At 40.6% G+C, this 18,602-nt stretch overlaps 1 protein-coding gene across 1 annotated transcript; it reads right to left on the bottom strand.

Annotated features, from left to right (window-relative positions):
* Window positions 1-593: 593 nt before the first annotated feature.
* Window positions 594-17,968, bottom strand: PNLIPRP3 (pancreatic lipase related protein 3). The gene is made up of 14 exons (XM_015288925.3): window positions 17,849-17,968; window positions 14,108-14,204; window positions 12,405-12,453; window positions 11,177-11,331; window positions 9,647-9,772; window positions 8,011-8,145; window positions 6,131-6,239; window positions 5,425-5,541; window positions 5,215-5,337; window positions 4,454-4,572; window positions 3,135-3,264; window positions 2,743-2,854; window positions 1,746-1,913; window positions 594-759 (listed from the first exon to the last, which is right to left on the bottom strand). The coding sequence occupies exons 2-14, from the start codon at window positions 14,123-14,125 to the stop codon at window positions 696-698; spliced, it is 1,425 nt and encodes a 474-aa protein (XP_015144411.2). The 5' UTR covers window positions 14,126-14,204; window positions 17,849-17,968; the 3' UTR covers window positions 594-695.
* Window positions 17,969-18,602: the final 634 nt, after the last annotated feature.

Raw genomic sequence — 18,602 nt, 5'->3', positions numbered from 1 at the left:
TGCAGAACTGCTGTGTTTTCTTCAATGTGAAATCATCCCAGTGTTTACATAGCCTGGAGTTATTTAAAGTCTTGTTACTCAAAACCTACTTCTTAGGTCTGGGTACTTTTCAAGTTAAAAATGGCTTGGTCAAACATATCATGCTAAATATAAAACTTTCTGGAAGAAATAATGTATTCCCTCTCTCTATTTATATGTATAAATACATGCAGGAATCTGAACTAGCTCATCTGTTATTCTCAAACATTTGACCACAGAAAAGTATCATAAAAACCTAAATTCAAATTAATGGATACTGTACTTTGTCATAGCCAAAAATCTGAGAAGCAGTCCCCATTCCTGGAGGCACTGCTGTACCAGGGTGCTTACAGCACGGATGGAGTAAGCTCCTACTCCCTCTCCAAACCAGCAAAATACATTTAAAATGAAGTCCTAACCTACTTTTCTGGGGATACTATTAAAGTAGGACTGTGTTGGTGTTAGAAGTATACATGATTTTAGTTGCTTCCATACTTAGAGGTGCAATAAACTTGAATTTGACTTGAAAAAAATTCAGAATTTTCAAATGCATTTGTCGAAATTAAAGAAGCAAGTCAGCTTAAGAATTTGCTTTAATAGCCTTGTACACTGTCATTGCCACGCACACCGGTCGTTTACTCAGCTGTGGTGTACAGAACAGCTGCACTTGGTGACCTCTAGCAAGGTGTAAGTAGCTGGGGAACTCCATATGTCACTGTTCCGTGGCCACAGAAAGTTGACCTGGGAAGGAAAAAAAGCTTTGATCAAGGAAAAGACAGAGAAAAGACGTCAGCTCTCACCTTGAGGTTAATTTGCTCTATAATCCCATGTAAGCCTTCCTAAAAGCCTGTTGGCATTCACATACTAGCAGTGACAAGGTGAATTTCCTTCTTCTGGGGAAAAGCTGTAAAATTTGGGTTTTGGTAGAAAGATGTAATTCATCTTTAGATTCACAAAAGTAGAGCTCTAGGTAAGGTAAGAAAACCTCCTTGTTAAGCCCCATCTACTGAGACCACCTGTTTCACTAGATTGCCCCAGCCACAGCTTTGCAGCTTTTTGGGGGCCCTTATCTAAATAATCCATGCCAAGGCCAAATGATAAGAAAGATTTTTCCCAACATATAACATTTATTTTTTTTTCTGGTGTAAAGTATACCAATCGATTACTGACCTAAACACATAGCCATGTGAAACAGTAGACTGTGCTTTTCCACAACTTGTCCATCTGTCTCTATGCCCCACTCTCTGCTTCATTTTCTTGAGGTGTACACTTCCTCCACCTGTTCTATGCAGATTGTCTTTTCTAAATCTCTTCCTCTTGCTCTTTATCTGAACTTCAATCTGTGTGCATCATACATGATCCTACTCCTGGTTACGCTCTCAGCCCCCCCCCAATTAAATTAGAATAATTACTCTCTGGATCCTCTATATGGTGTAGTAATGCACCTGTGAATGAGACTTGCTGGTTGGTAATTGTTTTGCTGTGGCACAGCATACTCCTTACTATGTGCACTGATGGATTCCTTTCCAGACAGTTATCCACTCTTTTGCTTTGCAACATTTCACTTTCTGTCCAAAATGTAGTGTCTTGTCCTTGAAAGTACTGAAATTTGTGCTGTTGACTGCAAACCATGTGTCCTATTTATCAAGACCATTTTTTAAATCCTGTTTCTCAGAGTTTTGAGCTCCTTTCCTATTCTTTCTGGTCTGTTAAAAGGACATACTTACCAACGTCCATCTTCTCCATGAATTATATTGACTGTTTCTGCTCCCATTCTTGCCCAGAGCAGAGTGAATATGGTTTTATTCCAGAGAAATTCAACTTTTTTAGTTTTTTGGGGGTCAATTTCAACATCAAGGTATTTTGTATAAACCTTGTCATCAGAGAGGACTCCGCTGGAAAAAATGCAGACAGCAATGATGTAATCATGTAGGACCTACCAGACTAAAATGAACTTGCCACATAATTAGCCTTTCCCCTTTGTTACAAAGAAATTTGCATGTTTGCTCTTCTTTTCAGCAACGCAGGGACTGGACCAGGACTCTGTGGCATGCTTTGAGCAGGGACAGGACAAAAAGCAATACTGGAAAGCTTCAATGGGCACGTGGCAGGAGACCACCAAGATGTGATCCAGGCAGGGATGGCTGTAGTGGTCTGCATATCCTCAGCACTGTGCAGCCCACATAAATGTGGCATTTGTATCAGAGTGAAAGTGATAGTCTTTAGTAAATCCTAGGGAGGAAGGGCACCTCCACCATGTGCATCTGATGAGCTCAGGCACAGTTTTGCTCTGTGTGAGATTGTGCAGCAAGCTACTGGCAGTGCGGGGAGTCTTTTACTGGCACATGGGGGAACACATCAGTGTGTGATGCAGTGCAAGCGAGCGTGGGAGCTGTTGTGCTAACGTGAGTATGAAACTGGTGATCACAACCAGAATGACAGAAGTAGAAAAGGCACGGTCTTTCTTCTTTTCATGAGCCATTCAGAGAAATGCGACCCTTCTCCTGACAGGTCGGGTTCCTATTGTACTGTAAAATCACAGAACTCATAAAAAAGAAAGTGAATTCTTGTCACAGCTGTCCTTCTGCCCTTATAGACCTTATCTACATGAAAGCTTATTTTCATACTGAATGTTAACAAGACTGCAACAAATAAGGGTTTGCACTGCTTAGATATTAATGTTAGTAGCGTTCAATGCTATAGAGGCGTATTAACTTATCCTACCTGGCAACTTCATATTCTTTTGTATTCCCCTCTGTGTCGTGGAATATCAGGTTTATGTCCCCCCTCATTTTTTTTACGCCAGACAGTTTGATAAATACTTTTTGTCTCCAACCTGCATTAAAATAATAATAATAAAATAAGCAGAATAAAACTGGATTGTCATCGATAGGAGAGATCTAAAATTGCTAGCATCCTGGAAAGTTCCATTCTCCTAATCAGAATTCATTCATGTCAGCAAATGAAAGTCTTGAATTTTGATAAAACAGCTTTTTTTTTTTTTTCAGTCAGAGGTCTCAGCCAATGTTTATGGAAGTGACAGAGCATGACCATGAATCATGCCAAGGCAATCGCTTTTCCAACATGAGTAACTGTAACAAATGTCCCGCACTTACTAGCAAAAGGCGGGTCTGCTGCTGTGTTTAAAAAATACTTCTGGTTTACTCTCTTCAGTTTATATGGAAACCTGTCAGCGTAGTGCCCCATCATTGGGCAGCCCTGTTTGGGACATGGGAAACAGACTCCCTAGGAAAAATAAGAGCAGCAGTTAATGAGGAGTACATCTTTCATTCTGGCTGTGACAAAATTAAGGGTCAAGATTGTGTTTTGACCTCGCAAAGCTGGGGCACTGCTGTATGTTGTTGTAACCTGATAAAACCAAATGACATGCTCTGCACTTGCACACACATGAGGGGAACGTGGAATAAGTAGATATTCTTGTGTGCGTGATGGTCTGAATGTTTCAGGGAGTTAATTTTTCAGCTAGAATATAGAACAAAATATAAGCCTTATTTCTGTTTTCCAGTAGAAGGGAACCCATCTGCTATGCTATATGGGGGGTAAAAGGATCAGATGTATGAGGGCTGCTCTGAAAGTAATGCCTACTATTGTATTGTGTTGGCCCATGATGCCAGAGGAGGATGTTGGTGGTATGGCAGCAGAGGCTGAATCTTCCCACCAATATTCCGTTATATTTGTTGCCGTGCAACAAATGGCAGCAGGGAGGCAGTCTGACACAATGGTTTCTGCTATGGAAGTGCACAGGAGACAAAGGAGTGGAAGTGAAACCCTCCACGCAGAAAAGATGGCAGGCACTGACATTTATCAACACTTGCTGAATGCTACTGGAGACCAAACAGTGGATGTGAGCACAGTGAGGAGTGGTGGTGCATTTCAGCTGTGGTGACAGTGACATGAAAGACAAGCCACGTTCCAGATGGCCGTGCACAGCTGTCACACCACAGAATAAAGAGCATCTCCATATGCTCATGTGTGTGAACTGGCTAGTGGTGCTGTGTTGAAAAATATTGTTTTTCAGCTGCAAATTTTCTCTATCAGATAGTGTGATTGTGCTCCTTGTATGTGTTGTAGATTCCATGGAGATAGATAGGCATTATTTTCAGAACAACCTATGTATTTAGCCTCTATGCTGTTTGCATATAGGGTGAGAATTGCATAGAGTTTATTTTTTTCCCCTGTTTCAGTGGTATCAGCTATACTTTGAGATTAATTCTCCAAAGGGGAAGAGCTGATAGAGCTGCTGTGTGCTGTGCCTCCTCCTACTGGCCTTCACTGCTCAAGCTGGTGTTTGAGTTCAGGTTTTCTTTTAGCTAAGTGACACAAGAGCAGAATTATTCACATACAGGTGTGCTGTGTGTGATGTATCTTGATAATTTTCTTTACATGTCATCTGTTCCCAGGCTGCTATACTTACTGATTTAAAGTCTTCATCCGTCTCACAGGGATATCCAACGAATCCGGTGGGATAGAGGATACTCTTAAAATAATACTCATGGCTGCGTGAGTGATGGCAGCTCCCAAAGATTGTAGTATCTGTTGGGACAAAATCTATGAGCATCCACAAAATAACTTCCTGTTATCCTGTACAACACTTGTACTTGCCTCGCCATGAGGTGTGGAATAGAACAACAGTGTGGGCTAGTAATGTATACATGTCTATTTATACATGTATTTTATAAATTCATATCTATATAGTCTGTTTGTATGATGTTGCAGCAAGTTACATTAAGTACAATTTAAAAAAGCTTTGTAGAAGAAAGAAAATTCCTCTGCCCATCACTCAAAAGCCTGACGGAGTCTCAGACAGTCACAATGCAGGTTCAGCCATGCCGCCTCCCTCGGCCTTGGATGCATCTCATGGAAACATCATCAGGGTGCTGGATTTGTGTACTCCACTCCCTAATCCCTACTTTTACATGCTCTGCAGGTCTCATTTCAAACTGCAGAAGCAAAACCCTGGCCTGTGTGATACCTCTGACTACTCTTGCCTTGCAGGGTTCCCTGAGTAGCATCATTCTGATCTAGCTTTTATTTCTTATTTCCTCTCCTTACTTATGAGTAAACAGGCAAAAAAAAAAAAATCAATTTGGTTCAATTTTGTTTTCTCCCAGAAGAATACAGGCTTTCACAGTTCATGAAAATAGAATACTGAGTGTGTTGGGAATGCATGCTCACCTGCAATTAGAGCTTCAAAATCACTTCGTTTCATTTCTAGAAGTAAATCATTGCATCCAGGCATTTGAGTTCCTCCATTTGGGTAAAAGTCAAGGTGACCAGTGGTGTTATACATTCCAAACCCTAAGAAGCACACATGGTGTCAGTGTCTCAGGGTATCTCTGTGGTATTCCTATCTCTGCAGCTACTTACACGTGTGCACTTACTTACCTGTGGCAGGAAAGTGAGCAGCATTGCTGTGAATAACATCAACAAAGTTGGCATCTGTAGGATCCAGTCTCACCTCGGGAGGAGTGCCTTCAAAATAGGGCCCAGCAGGGTCCAAGCCTAAAAGCACCCCACATTTATTGCAAGAGAGATATTGCATGTTAATGTTTTTTGACAATTTACAATGTCAGACATTCAGCCTTACACAAGGCATGTTGAGTAATAATAATGTGAATTGTAAGCTTGACTGAGCCATCTGTGCAGTAACACGGGTTTGTAAACCTTCCTGCAAACTTATCCCAGTAAAAGCAAAATGTTTTCCAACAGAATATATAATGGCATCATATTACTACAAAGGCAGCATTCAATTACCAGTGGTTTTATTCCTGGCTTGTCAAGCATACTGAATAGGAAGACTAAAGATTTTTGATGTGGTGCTTGTCTCTGTGTGGTGCTGGATGCAGCCTGCTGGATGGATGACAGTAATGCTGCAAACATACTAAAAAGAGCCCTTCTCCTAAAGAGCTTTAAACCTCACTAAGAAAAATAATATTTACCCTTGTTTTTGAGAGGCATAAATTCTGCTTACTCACATATGGTGTCTGCAGCACTACGGATGATTTCATTCTGGTCTGTAGAGCAGTGTGCTACAAGCTTCTCTCTATCAAAAGTGTACCCTGTGAGGTGTGCATCCCAAGGAACAGCCTACCTGAGATCCGGCGGATACCTCGGACCCTTCTGCCCGCCTCTCCGGCTGTGTGTGCACCCAGGCTGTGCCCAATTAGGTGGATCTCACGAGGGGAGTATCTGAAGAGTTTCTGATCAGTAAGGTGATGGTGGTGGGGAGACAAGAACACAGGCTTTTAATAGCAAGTAAAGAGGTGTCTGACACTGTGGGCCTTTGGGAACTTGTAGGTTCACTTCCTGCTTAGCCAACAGTCTGAGAATTCCTTGAGATGATTACTGTTTTAATTACCGTAAGACTTACTAGAAAAAGGTCCACTCTAGAATTTTAAATGCCTAGTGATGATGGATTCACTATCATAGCCTTAGTATATGGTTTCATGTTCAGTTACCCTTGATAAAAAATACAAACCTTTCTCATGTGGATTAACCCCTAATTTTAAGTTCCATCGCTATGATCTTGCTTTCTCTTCAGTGAGTTGGTTATGGAGTGGTTTCTCATTAAATGTCTGTTCTCTGGTGTGTCTGCTTAGAAAATGGGATCGTATCGCTCAGAGGGATTTTTACTGACCAGCTTAGGGGATTGATGAGCATTCTCCCCTTTGCCGAGTGTCACCTGTGCAGGACTTGCAATTCTGATGTATTACATGTGCTTTGGAGATAGAAACAGAAGCTAATCAGCGTGTTTGCTGCCTGCAGGGAACACATGTCATACAGGCATATGCTGGGTTTGTAATGTTCAAAGTCAACAAGTGTTGGCTGCTTAACTGCATGAGCTTGTTACGCTGTTTTGTTTTGTAATGTATGTACTGATCTAAAAACAGATCTTTAGTATCAGTCCATCTATGATTATCAACAGATGACAGAATCCTTTGAATGCTCATCACTGCAGTTCATATATTTACAATCCAGCTTAAATTTTCTTAAGTTTCCAGAAGTTTGTAAATTTAGGAAAAGAGCTAGGGATCAGTTATGCAGTCTTTTGATGGGAGAAAAAGAGGTCTAGCCTGCAAGTTGGTGCAGTAATGGAGATCTTAAATGAAAAGAGATGGATGGAGAGATCTCATGAGAAACTGGATCCATCTTCAAGAGAGCTGGGACTTTACACCAGGAAGGGAGACTAAGAAACACAGGTGTGAGGCTAGTTATTAGAGCTCCCTACGTAGAAACAGTAGATTGTCTGTCGGTGGCTTCTGGAGAAGTGTTCTGTGATACTGAGGTGTTCTTAAAGTTAATACTTTGCCTTCAGTCTCTGGAATATCCCTTACAACGTAAGATTGCAAGCCTGCTGACTAGCATCAAGTCTGCAGCCAAGCAGGGGTCTGATCTCAGCAATCCTAAGTCTATTTGAAGTCAGAGGGAAATGCTGGTGTTCTTAAACTTTGCAATTGAGCAGTTCTGTGCTGTGTGTGTAAAAGTGAACATGAAGTTCACAACTAGAAAGCAACAGGACAATTTACCGTGCCTGTAGACAGTTAATATGGCATTAGCACGTGGTTCTCTGTGGTGCTCCAGCTCATTTCAGCGCTGTTGAGATGCTGATTTACCTATAACCAAGTGTATTATTCTGACGTAACCTCTTGCAAACACTGAACGTATCTTGCCACTGCATGCTCTTACCTGTATCATCGTGTGGAAATGGGGAGATATTGCCACCTACTGGTCCTTAATCATTTGGCACCACTTTTCAACCGCATTAAGCTTGAATGCAGACTTCTGCGGCTGTGAGAATTCCTTACGGGGTTGACAATGAGCAGAATTAGCTAGATCTGAACTGTGTGCATTGTACAGCTCTTCCTGAAGCGCTGTCTGGCCATGCTATACAAAGTTCGAAATCAATGTAAAGGCGTCTTCGCCCCACTGCATCTACTTAAGTATTGTAGCTTGTAAAGCTGTATCTCTTACCTGTAAAGTTTTTATGAAATAAGCAACCTCAGCCCCAATCACACGGATGTTGTTCACTGCACAGACATAGGTGCCTTTTGCACCCTCTTTCCAATCGACAGCAATGCAGTTCATGTTTTCTACTTCCAGTAACAGCTGATGTGGGAGCACACAGAGCAAAGTATTTAAAGAAATACAAAATAGCAAACAAGGATTAAGCTTATATCAGAATAAACATCAAGTGGTAATATATTCACACAATTTCTCAATCTTTACTGAGCAGAATTATTCACTGTTGCCTATGAGACACTGAAATGATTCTTCTTATAAAACAATATAATAAGCCATTCATTCCCAAAGTCTCAATTTTGGAAGAGTATAATCAAAAATGTTTTACTTTATGAGCTACTGATATAAATAATTTAAATAACTTGGAAAAGCCACACAACTACACAGTAGCTGCTATGTGCAATTTTTTGAGGGTCATCTGTATCTTAACTAAATAGTATCGGAAGTCAACTTCTTTACCAAATGTATTTAGCACTGAGAAAGGGATGTCAGACTGGAATGGGTCAGAGCAAACTAGAAAGTTTCTAATTCAGCAGACAGTTAATGCACTGCTCACTTCTGCAGTGGCCACAATCTTGCAGAAATGGTTGATTTTTTTCCACTATAAGAATCTTGTATTGAAGTCTGCAGTTGTAGATTTCTATGATTAAGGCTTACTTGAAGTTTTAGAAAGAATAAGGAGCAGAAACAAAAATTAATCCATGCTAAATGGTTAAAGGTGAATGACAAGAAAAGCAGAACCTTGGAGTAGTAGGACATTCATTCCTGGACTCTGTCCTCTCCTCTAGGCATACCATGAAATGGTTTCTAGTGAGGCAGATGGAATTAGTTTATTTTCTACAGGAAAATTTGGAAATGTGGTATTCTGGATTAAAAGTTTTCATAGATTTATGAACAAAATAGTGCTGCAGAGCTGTGACTTAGCATTCAGTAGTGGTCTTTTTCTATGTTATCCTTTTCTCTGCTAATGCTAAGAAAGGAGCGTCTTCTGTAAGTCAGAGCCAAGGCTGACTGTATTCTCTGTATCCTCTAACACTGTACCCTCTGCTGGCCAGGCTGCAGCAGCTCTGGTTTGTTGTAGCTTCCACATTTCATATTTGAAATATGAAATATGCTGCTTTTCCTTCTTTCCCGTTCTTTCTTTTACTGTCAGCTGAATATATCTGAACCAGAAGACTGCTTGTAGACTGAAACTTGAGGAGTACAAGAATTTAGGAAGGTCTTTTGGCTGAAAGATGGTTCAGTGGTTCCCAACAGGAGACGCAGTGAATTAGCCTGTCTAATCTGATTGTGACACCAGTGTAGAGGCTGAGGACATCTGCATCCAGTTTGTTGCTTTGATCTCATTTGTAGGGCATGGAGGATGAAAATTCTCTGGAGTAGCATAAAATGCCGCAGATGACCAAGAAGCTTTGACAGTGCAGCACCACCCAGAATGGGAGCACTTTGGCTTTGGTTGGTAATTTCTTTGTTGGTATCCACTACTATTTAATGACTTTCAAAACAGGAGGTAAACCTTAGCATCTAAGCCATAATGACAGAATGTAAATACGACCACTGATAGAAAAGAGAGAATGCAGTCTCATACCAAGCACATTTCTACCACCCATCCTTTTTTTCCTGTGCTGCTAAATCCATGAATGATGAAGGAGGTTCTCCTACGTGAGGAAAAATGTGAGTTTTGGATGGTCGAGGAGTTTATTGCCGAGATCACCTGTGTGTAAACAAGCAAACAAAAAAATCAAGCTCTTATATCTACTTACGCTTTTAAATATTTTTAAAATACCACCTAAGCCATGCTTAGTAGGATTCACATCTGCTTTGAATGTGCAGAGTCCCAGGGATCTCCTATCTCATCTTTCTCAGTCCCACTACATTTCCGAAGAAACTGTGCCCATGTGGTTTCTGTTACTCTAATCTGTTCCCCTTAGTGCAGCAATAACCTCCATATTGGGCACGTGAAACAGCCCAAATGTGCTATGGTATCTCATGATGTCTGCTGGCCTGAGTTGGTTGAGCATCTCTGAAAAGCTCCATGCATTCTGGTTCTGTTTATGACCTGAGTTTTGGCTTCCATGTGCTGCTCTACACTTAGGAAACAGCTTGTTTCTCTGTGCAGGTGGTATTTATTTATTTATTTATTTATTTATTTTCTGTCAATTGAGGAAAGCTGAAACAATATCATGCAAGTGCTGCATGCAGTAGTGGTGAAACTGACCTTGGCCCCCATAAATTGCTGCCAGTTGCTTAATTATACACCTTCTTTTTTTGCTCTGAATGATCTCTGACCATCTGTATTGTATCCAAACAAATGCAGCATCTGTGGTGTGAGCTCAGGGAGCCTGGGTGTGGAAGGGCTGTGCCCTAGATCAGAGATACGTTGAAGTTCAGTGGCTGGCAAGTAGTACAAGGTATATTTTTGACTTATTTTATCAACAGCCAAGATGCATGAGTAACCATTGCTGAGCGCGTGCTGTGTGCTCACGCGTCCCTACTCTGCAAGTCGTAAAAATTTACGACAGGTTTAACTTCTTTCCTTTAGAGAAGCTGAGCTGGATTCTTGGCATGACAACCAGGATTGCTGAGAGCTGTGGTGCCTGAGGCAGTTCTGCCCTTGTAGTTCATGGCAGAGGAATCGTAAATATTCCTACACAGCACAAGGGATGTGTGCTCTGGGAGCCTGCAAGGGATTCAGCAGCTTTGCATGCATTGGCTGAATTGATGTGATCCTAGCCCCACTTCTTATAATTCCTACACATTGCTTAGATCAGATTTTCAGGGCACAGACAATTTGAGTGGTTCTGTCTTAACTTCAGCATAGAGAGGGGGGGTAAGGGTGTACAGTCACTCAGACTTCAAGGAAGAATGTGGCACTGTACAAAAATTGCCACATCCTCATGCAAGAAAATACCAGGAAAGCTGTTTGACTTCTGAGTTCCTTCACCACATTTTGTTTTCATGCTTTATCCCCAAAAACTTCTGTGTTTATTCATTAGTACACCTTCAGACTATTTTTCATTTTGGCTCATTTTCCTATGTTGAGTGCTGTAGACTTTTTAACAAGTTAATAAACATTTGTAGCTTTAGACAGTTCTTGATGTTAAGAAATAAATGTCACCTGTGAGTTATTTCCTGTTTCCCTGGTGTAGAGAGAGAAGCTGATGTTCATTTCTTCAGGAGGTTCGGGCAAACCTGTCAGAAGCCTCCCTGGTATCCCAGACCAGGGTGGGTCATTTGAGAAACAGCCAAGCCTGGGGTAGCAAACTTCTTCACCTAGAGTAGAAGAAAGAACTGCTTTGTGTTTTGGACACTTACAGGCAGATGATGTAGAATCATAGAAACATTCTGGTTGGAAAAGACCTCTAAGATCATCAAGTCCAACTATGGACCCATCCCCAATATGCCCACTAACATCCCTCAGTGCCACATCTACTCATTACGTGAACACCTCCAGGGATGGTGACTCCACTGTCTGTGTTTTTTGAGTCTGTTACAATCTGAAGAGTGGGAAACTGAAGATTTCACTTTATGATTCATTTTGAAACTGAGATACTTTTTGTTTGTTTGTTTCCTTTATGTGGCTGTAGCCTGAGGTGTGCAACGCAAGGGAGTTAAGTAATTTGAAGCTAATCCAACTAAGGATCCAAATACTGTTTAAACACCATTTTCATAGTATCATAGAATCCTTAGAAATGGAAGGGGCCTTTGAAGGTCATCAAGTCCAACAGATTTTCTTGTCTTGTAAAAGATTAAATAAAAAAATTTAAAAAAAATTTAAAAAACCCAATATTTTAAGGAATATGTGTTAAAATTGCCCCTTGCATCATTCTTGCCCAGAAGCACTGTTCTTCATTGTAGGAATAGATATCTATGCAGCAGCCTTGTATAATGAATGAGATGATTGTTTCTTTCAATGTGTTAGCATTTTCTTGATTGAACAGGTCTCTTGCTCCCTTAAGCTCAGCTTTTCTCCTTTAGCACTGTCTGTTGTGTTAAGCACCTTGTTGCTGAGCCTTTCTTTGTTAACAGCTGTAACCTGTAGAGGCAACTTGTGCACTGACCTGTTAGAATGAGGGCACTGAGGGCACATGACTGTGCAATTCTACTCTGTGAAATTTGGGCACAAAGTTTTATGTACTTTATTCTAAATAAATTGAAATAAGGTGGAGCCTTTAGCATCTGTTCCATGCGTAGTAATAGACATTGCCATACAATGACAGATAAATCATACTACAACTTAATTTTAAACGAAGACCTTAGTAATTATCTCTTATTAATTATCTCCTATTTATTATTTTGTCAAAAATAATCTTCTAGTGAGAATGTTTATAGAAAACGTATCTCACCTGCTACTGTGCCAAGGAGATAAAATGCAATAATCCATGTTCCAACCACCTAAAGCAAGTTGAATATACAAGTTAGGCATTTTATTTAGTTATTTGTCTTGCAAAGACAAATAGTTATTTGTAACACAAAAAGTAACACAGAGACCTGTGGCTGAAGAGGAGTAACCCAGTACCAATGGGGGACAATCAGCTGGAAAGCAGCTTTGCAAAAAGAGATCTGGGTGTTCTGAGCTTGACCGTGAGCTAGCAATGTGCTTTGGGGTCTACTGGTATTCTAGGCTGCATTAAGAGGAGGTAACATGAGGCAGCTGAACTTTGCTACTCATTCAGTTTTCTGTTCTTTGCATTTCTTGTACATCCACTGGTGGATGTAGGTTGCTGAGAGAGTGACCTCAGTAGTGACTACCAGCCAATAGCAGATAGGTAGGAGATGTGGCCAAACAAACACTGGTCCATGTAACTTGATTGGGTCTGTGTACCTGGTAGATTCTTTGGGCTGTTTTTCTACTTTTACCCCAGGTCCCTTGCAATTCTGCACTTTCATGTTCCTTCTTTATTCAGATTTCTTTCCTCTGCACTTTCCTTCCTTGGCTTTCCTATGGCAGGCACCCCATGTGTTTCACCATTCTCCTCCCCACATTTGCCTCCTTCACTGTTTCCTCTTCCAGGTGTACTATATGGCACCCAATTCACATTTTCCACATTCTACTTTTCTTATGAAGCAAACATTTTGAGATGTAGTTCTTTTTTTAGACCTGAAATCTGAAAGGCAGCTTGGAAATTAATAAGCTTATGAAGATGAATGAGTAGTGACTAATGATTTTAAATAATGTGGGAGGTTGTTGCCAAACAAGTGTGATCAATTTCTCTTCAGAGATTCTATCTTTGAAAGCAGAAAGTGGAAACAAACAGGTAGCTAGGGAAGTAATGGAAGACACAGAAAACTTTTGTTTAGTGTCTGTGTGTGGAAAGCTGATTCATTCTGTTAGGTGTGTAGTTTGAATAGTGGTAATATTTTAGCAGTTAGGTTTTTGTTATTGGTTTATCTTAACCTAATAGCAAAAGAATTGGAAGAATATTAAGATATTACCTCCTTCTAAAAGAGTTGGAGCAGTATACAATTTAATGGGGGAAAATTCCCTCACTGGGCACTTGAGAGCCTTAGAGCTGAACCAGATGAACAGGAATGACTTGTTTGTGCACGTATACTTAGCCCAGCACTGCTGGCAGAAAGGTCCTTGAATGCTCAACTCAGCTGTTTTACTCAGAGCAATGGGATGTGCACTGCCAAAAACAGCAGTAGCCATTTCCAAACAGCTGTTCAGCTCAGAGGCAAAGAAGAAAAAAAAAAAAGGAATGTTTTATAGGTTGAGATTGTAATCTATAAAATGTATGCTGGTTGAGTAGGTATCCTTCACAATGGCTTCACCTTCTGGGTGCTGTTGCTCAACCTGTGATTCATGAGCCACCAGTGGATGGCTTGTGAGATATGAAAAAGTCTGAATAATGGCTGTCCCACACATGTACCCACACACCTCCCAGGACGTGTGCACAAACAGACACACGGTCCATTCAAAGGGGACAAGCCCAATTGTCAGGTTTTTAATTAGCAGCAATTTTAACTTAATAATTTCACTGTAGAAAATGGTTTTTAATTTAAAACAAAATATGTTGTTTGTGTAATTGCTAAGAGATTTACTCACCATTCTTTTATCACACATATTATATCCTTCAGTGCTTAGCAGTTACACGGCCCAAAAAGGTTTCTGTTTCCTTTGGTGTCGATTTGGTAGTTACATGCTTAAAAAAATAGAAAAGATGGAGGTTAACCATCTATAGGTGAGCTTGGTAAAGTGAAAGAATGCAAGACAACAAAAACGAGGAATGTGGGCAACTGGGAATTAGAAGTTAAATCACACAAATTTTGTAGGAAAGCAGCAATACCAACATATACGTTTATGCGCAGTAGAATTAAGACATGAATTAAGAAAGAATATTGCATGTATGGAGGAAGTAAAAAGATGCCCTGATTTTGATTCATTACTAGGAAACTTTGGGCAAGATACAGTGATGCAGCTGAACTGAAATGTTTATGCTTTCCTTTTTCTCTGTTTACCAAACCAGCTGGTGTTCTTCACAGCAGAAGAAAAGTGTTGATGTTGATATTATGTTCAGACAAGAACTCCAGACCTGTAGAACAGCTGCTAGTGCTATATAATTTGAAATCATTGGATTTTGGTAGCACATAGCTGCCAGATAGCTACCATAGCACGTACCTATGCGATTTGAAGAAATATGATATCCTAACAGGTAAAATAATAATAATAAGAGTGACCTGAGGACTTTCAGATCCCAGATTGGTGGAGTTTCAGTCCAGCATCAGCCGGAGGCAGAATAATGGGATTTTCCGCTGAATACTCAGGGAAGAAAATGCTAATAAAAATATTAGAAGATTTAAGCTGTGTAATGGAATTCCATTATATGATATGACAATCTAATACAACATTCTTATGAGATCAATATTAGTGGTCTCGTGATACTTGAATCCCAATATGATGCTCTGCTACTTGATACTTTAGTTAAGAAATTAAGATGATATACGTATGTTATTACAACAGTTAAGTAGATTAAAAGTTGAATGTGTGGATTAACTAGATTAAAATTTGAGTAATTATTGCGACGCAGAATATAACGGGGAATAACCAGAAGTCAGTTCCTGGATTCGCAGATACAGTTCTTGTTCCTGTGCATGATCTCATAACATCACGGTCAAAATATGTTCGTGTTTTTTAGCTGTGGCTTTTGACACTAGAGTTACTGAATGCTCCTGATGATTCATTACTAATTAGGGTTTTATGAGAATTAGCTCTTGGCATTACGTTGCATGTGAACATTTAACACTGGTATTACCACTGGCTGTGAATGCAGTGCTGAAAGAGCAGCAGTGGTGGAACGAGAACTACCCATAGTAATAATGAAGTCTACTGTGTTGTCCTGAAATAGCATCCAGCTGGAGTGAAAAACAAAACAAAACGAAAAAGAGTCAAAAAGCACATCTGCCTTTAGGTTAGAGTTTTATCAGATTTTAATGTGACAGTGAGAAGTGGCACAGCTCTAGAGAATACATTACACTTCTTCATCCTATGGCCAAACAGAAAGTTAAAGTCTGTGCTGAGCTGGGGAGCAGCTTTTGCTAATGTCACTGCTTTTCAGGCAAGCAGAGCCAGAGCAGGAACAGCTCTGCAGTGACAGTCTGCAGTGCTGGCTCGTTCTCATCTGCAGACAGAGCCAACTGCAGCATCCTCTCTCCATTTAGTAACACGCTGTCTTTCCAATTTATTTGCTTTTTTCACCTTCTGCATTTATATCTTCTTTCAACTCATTTTAATGTTCACCATTTGTGTTTCTATTTTTCCACCTTTCCCGCCTTACCACAGCAGTCATGCTTCCTATACACTGTCATTAGCCTTAAACAGGGAATATTTTTTTTAATTTCTCTCTTTCCAGTGTTTTATTTTAGCCTTGCATATATTCTGGTAGTTTGGTGCACTGATCAGCTGATAATGCAAAGGCAACATCCAGAATTTTGCTTGCAAGCCCTGACTGTAGGAAATTCATGTTAAATTTCTGCATGGATTTGAGGCATATAGATAGCATTTGCTAATTGCACTCCTGAACGTTGTAACGTTACACAAATGGATAAAAGAAGTAGAGGATAAAATGTTGCAGTATTATCTGTAGACCTGATAAGAGGGATCATGTATGTATTTGACCGTATGTAAATACCAGAAAGTGTGCTTTTTCTTTGTAATTTAATATGTATTTTGTAGAGATGGTCTTTGTACAAGTATAGAAAGAATCCCACCTTCAGGCTCAGTCCCTGTTCAGCAGCTCACACGCAGCAGAGTGTTTCTTGTGCCTCTCACATGCTGAAAGCCTGTGTGAGCAGCACTGGGCAAAGTGCTGGTGGTGCAGTGAACTTACTGAGGTGAGCAACTCAATTGGCATAATTGGTAGAAGACTTAATTTCATCTCTGTCTCCTCCCCATCCCTCAGTTGTGGTTGTTAATTGCTCCTAGCTGGGTTCCAGATGAAGACTCTTTGGCTCTGCTACAGTACAAACAAGTAACAATAAGTAAAAGAGCATCTGGGCAATTAGCCAGCCTCCTTTCCAGCTGGCTCACCAGCTTTTAGGTTCAGCTAAGTTCTCTGTGAGGAAACTGATTCTAAATGAGTAGCTCTGAAACCCACACATCTAACATCATAGTAGAGAAAGAATGTCCAAGAACCTTTTCACTCCTCCAGATCACTGGACAGCAGCAATTGAGGCAATGTGGGGTTCACATACGTCATCTGGTCTGGGTAGTAGAGTTATGTGAGTATCTACTGACCTCTTAAAATGAATCTGAGACAGCAAACTAGGGCATCAGCCTCAAACAATGACACAGAATGCTGATGCCTGTTATTTTCTTAAGTCATTAAATGTGGAAAGCACTTCATTAAAGGGAAGTATATACACAAAGTTGTACACAGATTTGTTCATCGCTAGCAACTGCAGCAAGATTTGCATTTCCAGGGTGCTTTTGTCAGTCACTTAGAAATAGTGTACGATCCAAAGAAATGGCAGGATAAAAATAAAGAAAACCTATTAAAAACACTCTCACAGTACAGCATCTGCTTTGACTTCCTTGTCATTCTTCCCAGTCATTCTCACCTCGTCCCTAAACTGGTGTTCAGACAGTAAAACACACAGAGACAAAACTATGATTCAGTTTGGGGAGATGACTGTGCCAAATCTATGCTAACTAGGGAGCCTCCAGCTGACTGCCAGCCACTTGCATGTCTTTCCAGGACTTCACTGTTCTTCATAAGCAGGTTACTGTTATATCAGTCAGCTTAATGACCAACACCAGTGGCCTTTGGCCATTTCCAAGGTGCAGAATAATTTTTGCTGATAACAACTTACTCCGTACCTGTTTGTCCAAGCATGTCTTATCTGCCTCGTTCTTCCATACAATAGTTCTGTAATTCTTCGTCACTTCCCTTCTCCCTCTTAGGAGTATTTAGAATACTACGAATAATACTTATTATTTTCAGCTATTATTTGTATTCTCATGTATTTTTCCTTTAAAAAGAAAAAAGAAGTCCACATTCCATGTACAAATGCCATAATTTGATCTCTCTTTAAAAACACAGGGATACATTATCTGTTACATTACCTTAGCTCTGCTGACCCTACTGAGTTTTCTTAGCTGCCCAGAAACGATCATGTCCCTTTGGGATTTCCTAGAACTGAAAAGTTTTCAGCTTCGTAGCTACCTCCAGGGTCACCTCAGGATCTCTCTGAGGACTGCTGCTTAAGCCACTCAGTCTTTTTGTAAGCGTGAGCCCCAAGCAGCTGTTAGTAAGTTGCCCCAAATCCTACACATTTCTCAGTCACTTACCACTCTGGCTTGCACACCATGTTCCTGCTTTGTATGCAGTGTTCAGATGGCTCCTGCCAAGCCCTGACTGTTCCCAGCTCTTTTCACCTGGACTCTGTCCCACCACCACGGGTGCGGACCTGCCCACACGGTGCCTAATTACTGGTTTGATGTGGATGAGCAAGAAGCTCTGTCAGGGTGATACTCTTATTGCTGGATGTAATAAATGTTCCCTTTTCTTGGCTCTTCAGCTCTCTCATCATTTCTAATTCATCAAAATTTTGCCTCTAAAGGTTTTGCTATGGATTTGAATAAATGAAACATGAGGCCATTTTGCCACTTAAAAGTGACGTATGGTATAGGACATTCATAATAGACAACCTCTCAGCCTAGAGAAGAGGAGACTGAGGGGAAACCTCATCACAGCCTACGTCTTCCTCATGAGAGGGAACACAGCATCAGGTACTGATCTTCTCTCTTTAGTGACCAGTGATAGTTGAGATGGACAGGTTCAGGTTGTATATCAGGAAAAGGTTCTTTACAGAGAAGGTGGTCAAGCACTGGAACGCGCTCTCCAGGGCAGTGGTCACATCACCGAGCTGCTAAAATTCAAGAAGTGTTTGGATAGTTCTCTCAGTCTTGTGGTCTGATTTTCATGTGATCAGCTGTGGAACCAAGAGTTGGACTTGATGATCTCAATGGATCTCCTCCAACTTGGGATATCCTACGATTCCACAAAAAGGCTGGCTGTCAGAGAATGCTGTTGTAGGCAACA

The sequence above is a fragment of the Gallus gallus genome, chromosome 6 (genome assembly GCF_016699485.2).
Source record: "Gallus gallus isolate bGalGal1 chromosome 6, bGalGal1.mat.broiler.GRCg7b, whole genome shotgun sequence".
Taxonomy (NCBI): domain Eukaryota; kingdom Metazoa; phylum Chordata; class Aves; order Galliformes; family Phasianidae; genus Gallus; species Gallus gallus.
This window is presented reverse-complemented; position numbering and strand designations above follow the sequence as displayed.

What these genes read in the sequence shown, in the direction of transcription:
- PNLIPRP3 (XM_015288925.3), bottom strand. An exon ending in AAACAGGAAATAACTCACAG is followed by an intron (nt 9,773 to 11,176) that starts GTGACATTTATT and finishes GTTTACACACAG; the next exon opens with GTGATCTCGGCAATAAACTC. An exon ending in AGGTATCCGCCGGATCTCAG is followed by an intron (nt 5,542 to 6,130) that starts GTAGGCTGTTCC and finishes GGGTGCTTTTAG; the next exon opens with GCTTGGACCCTGCTGGGCCC.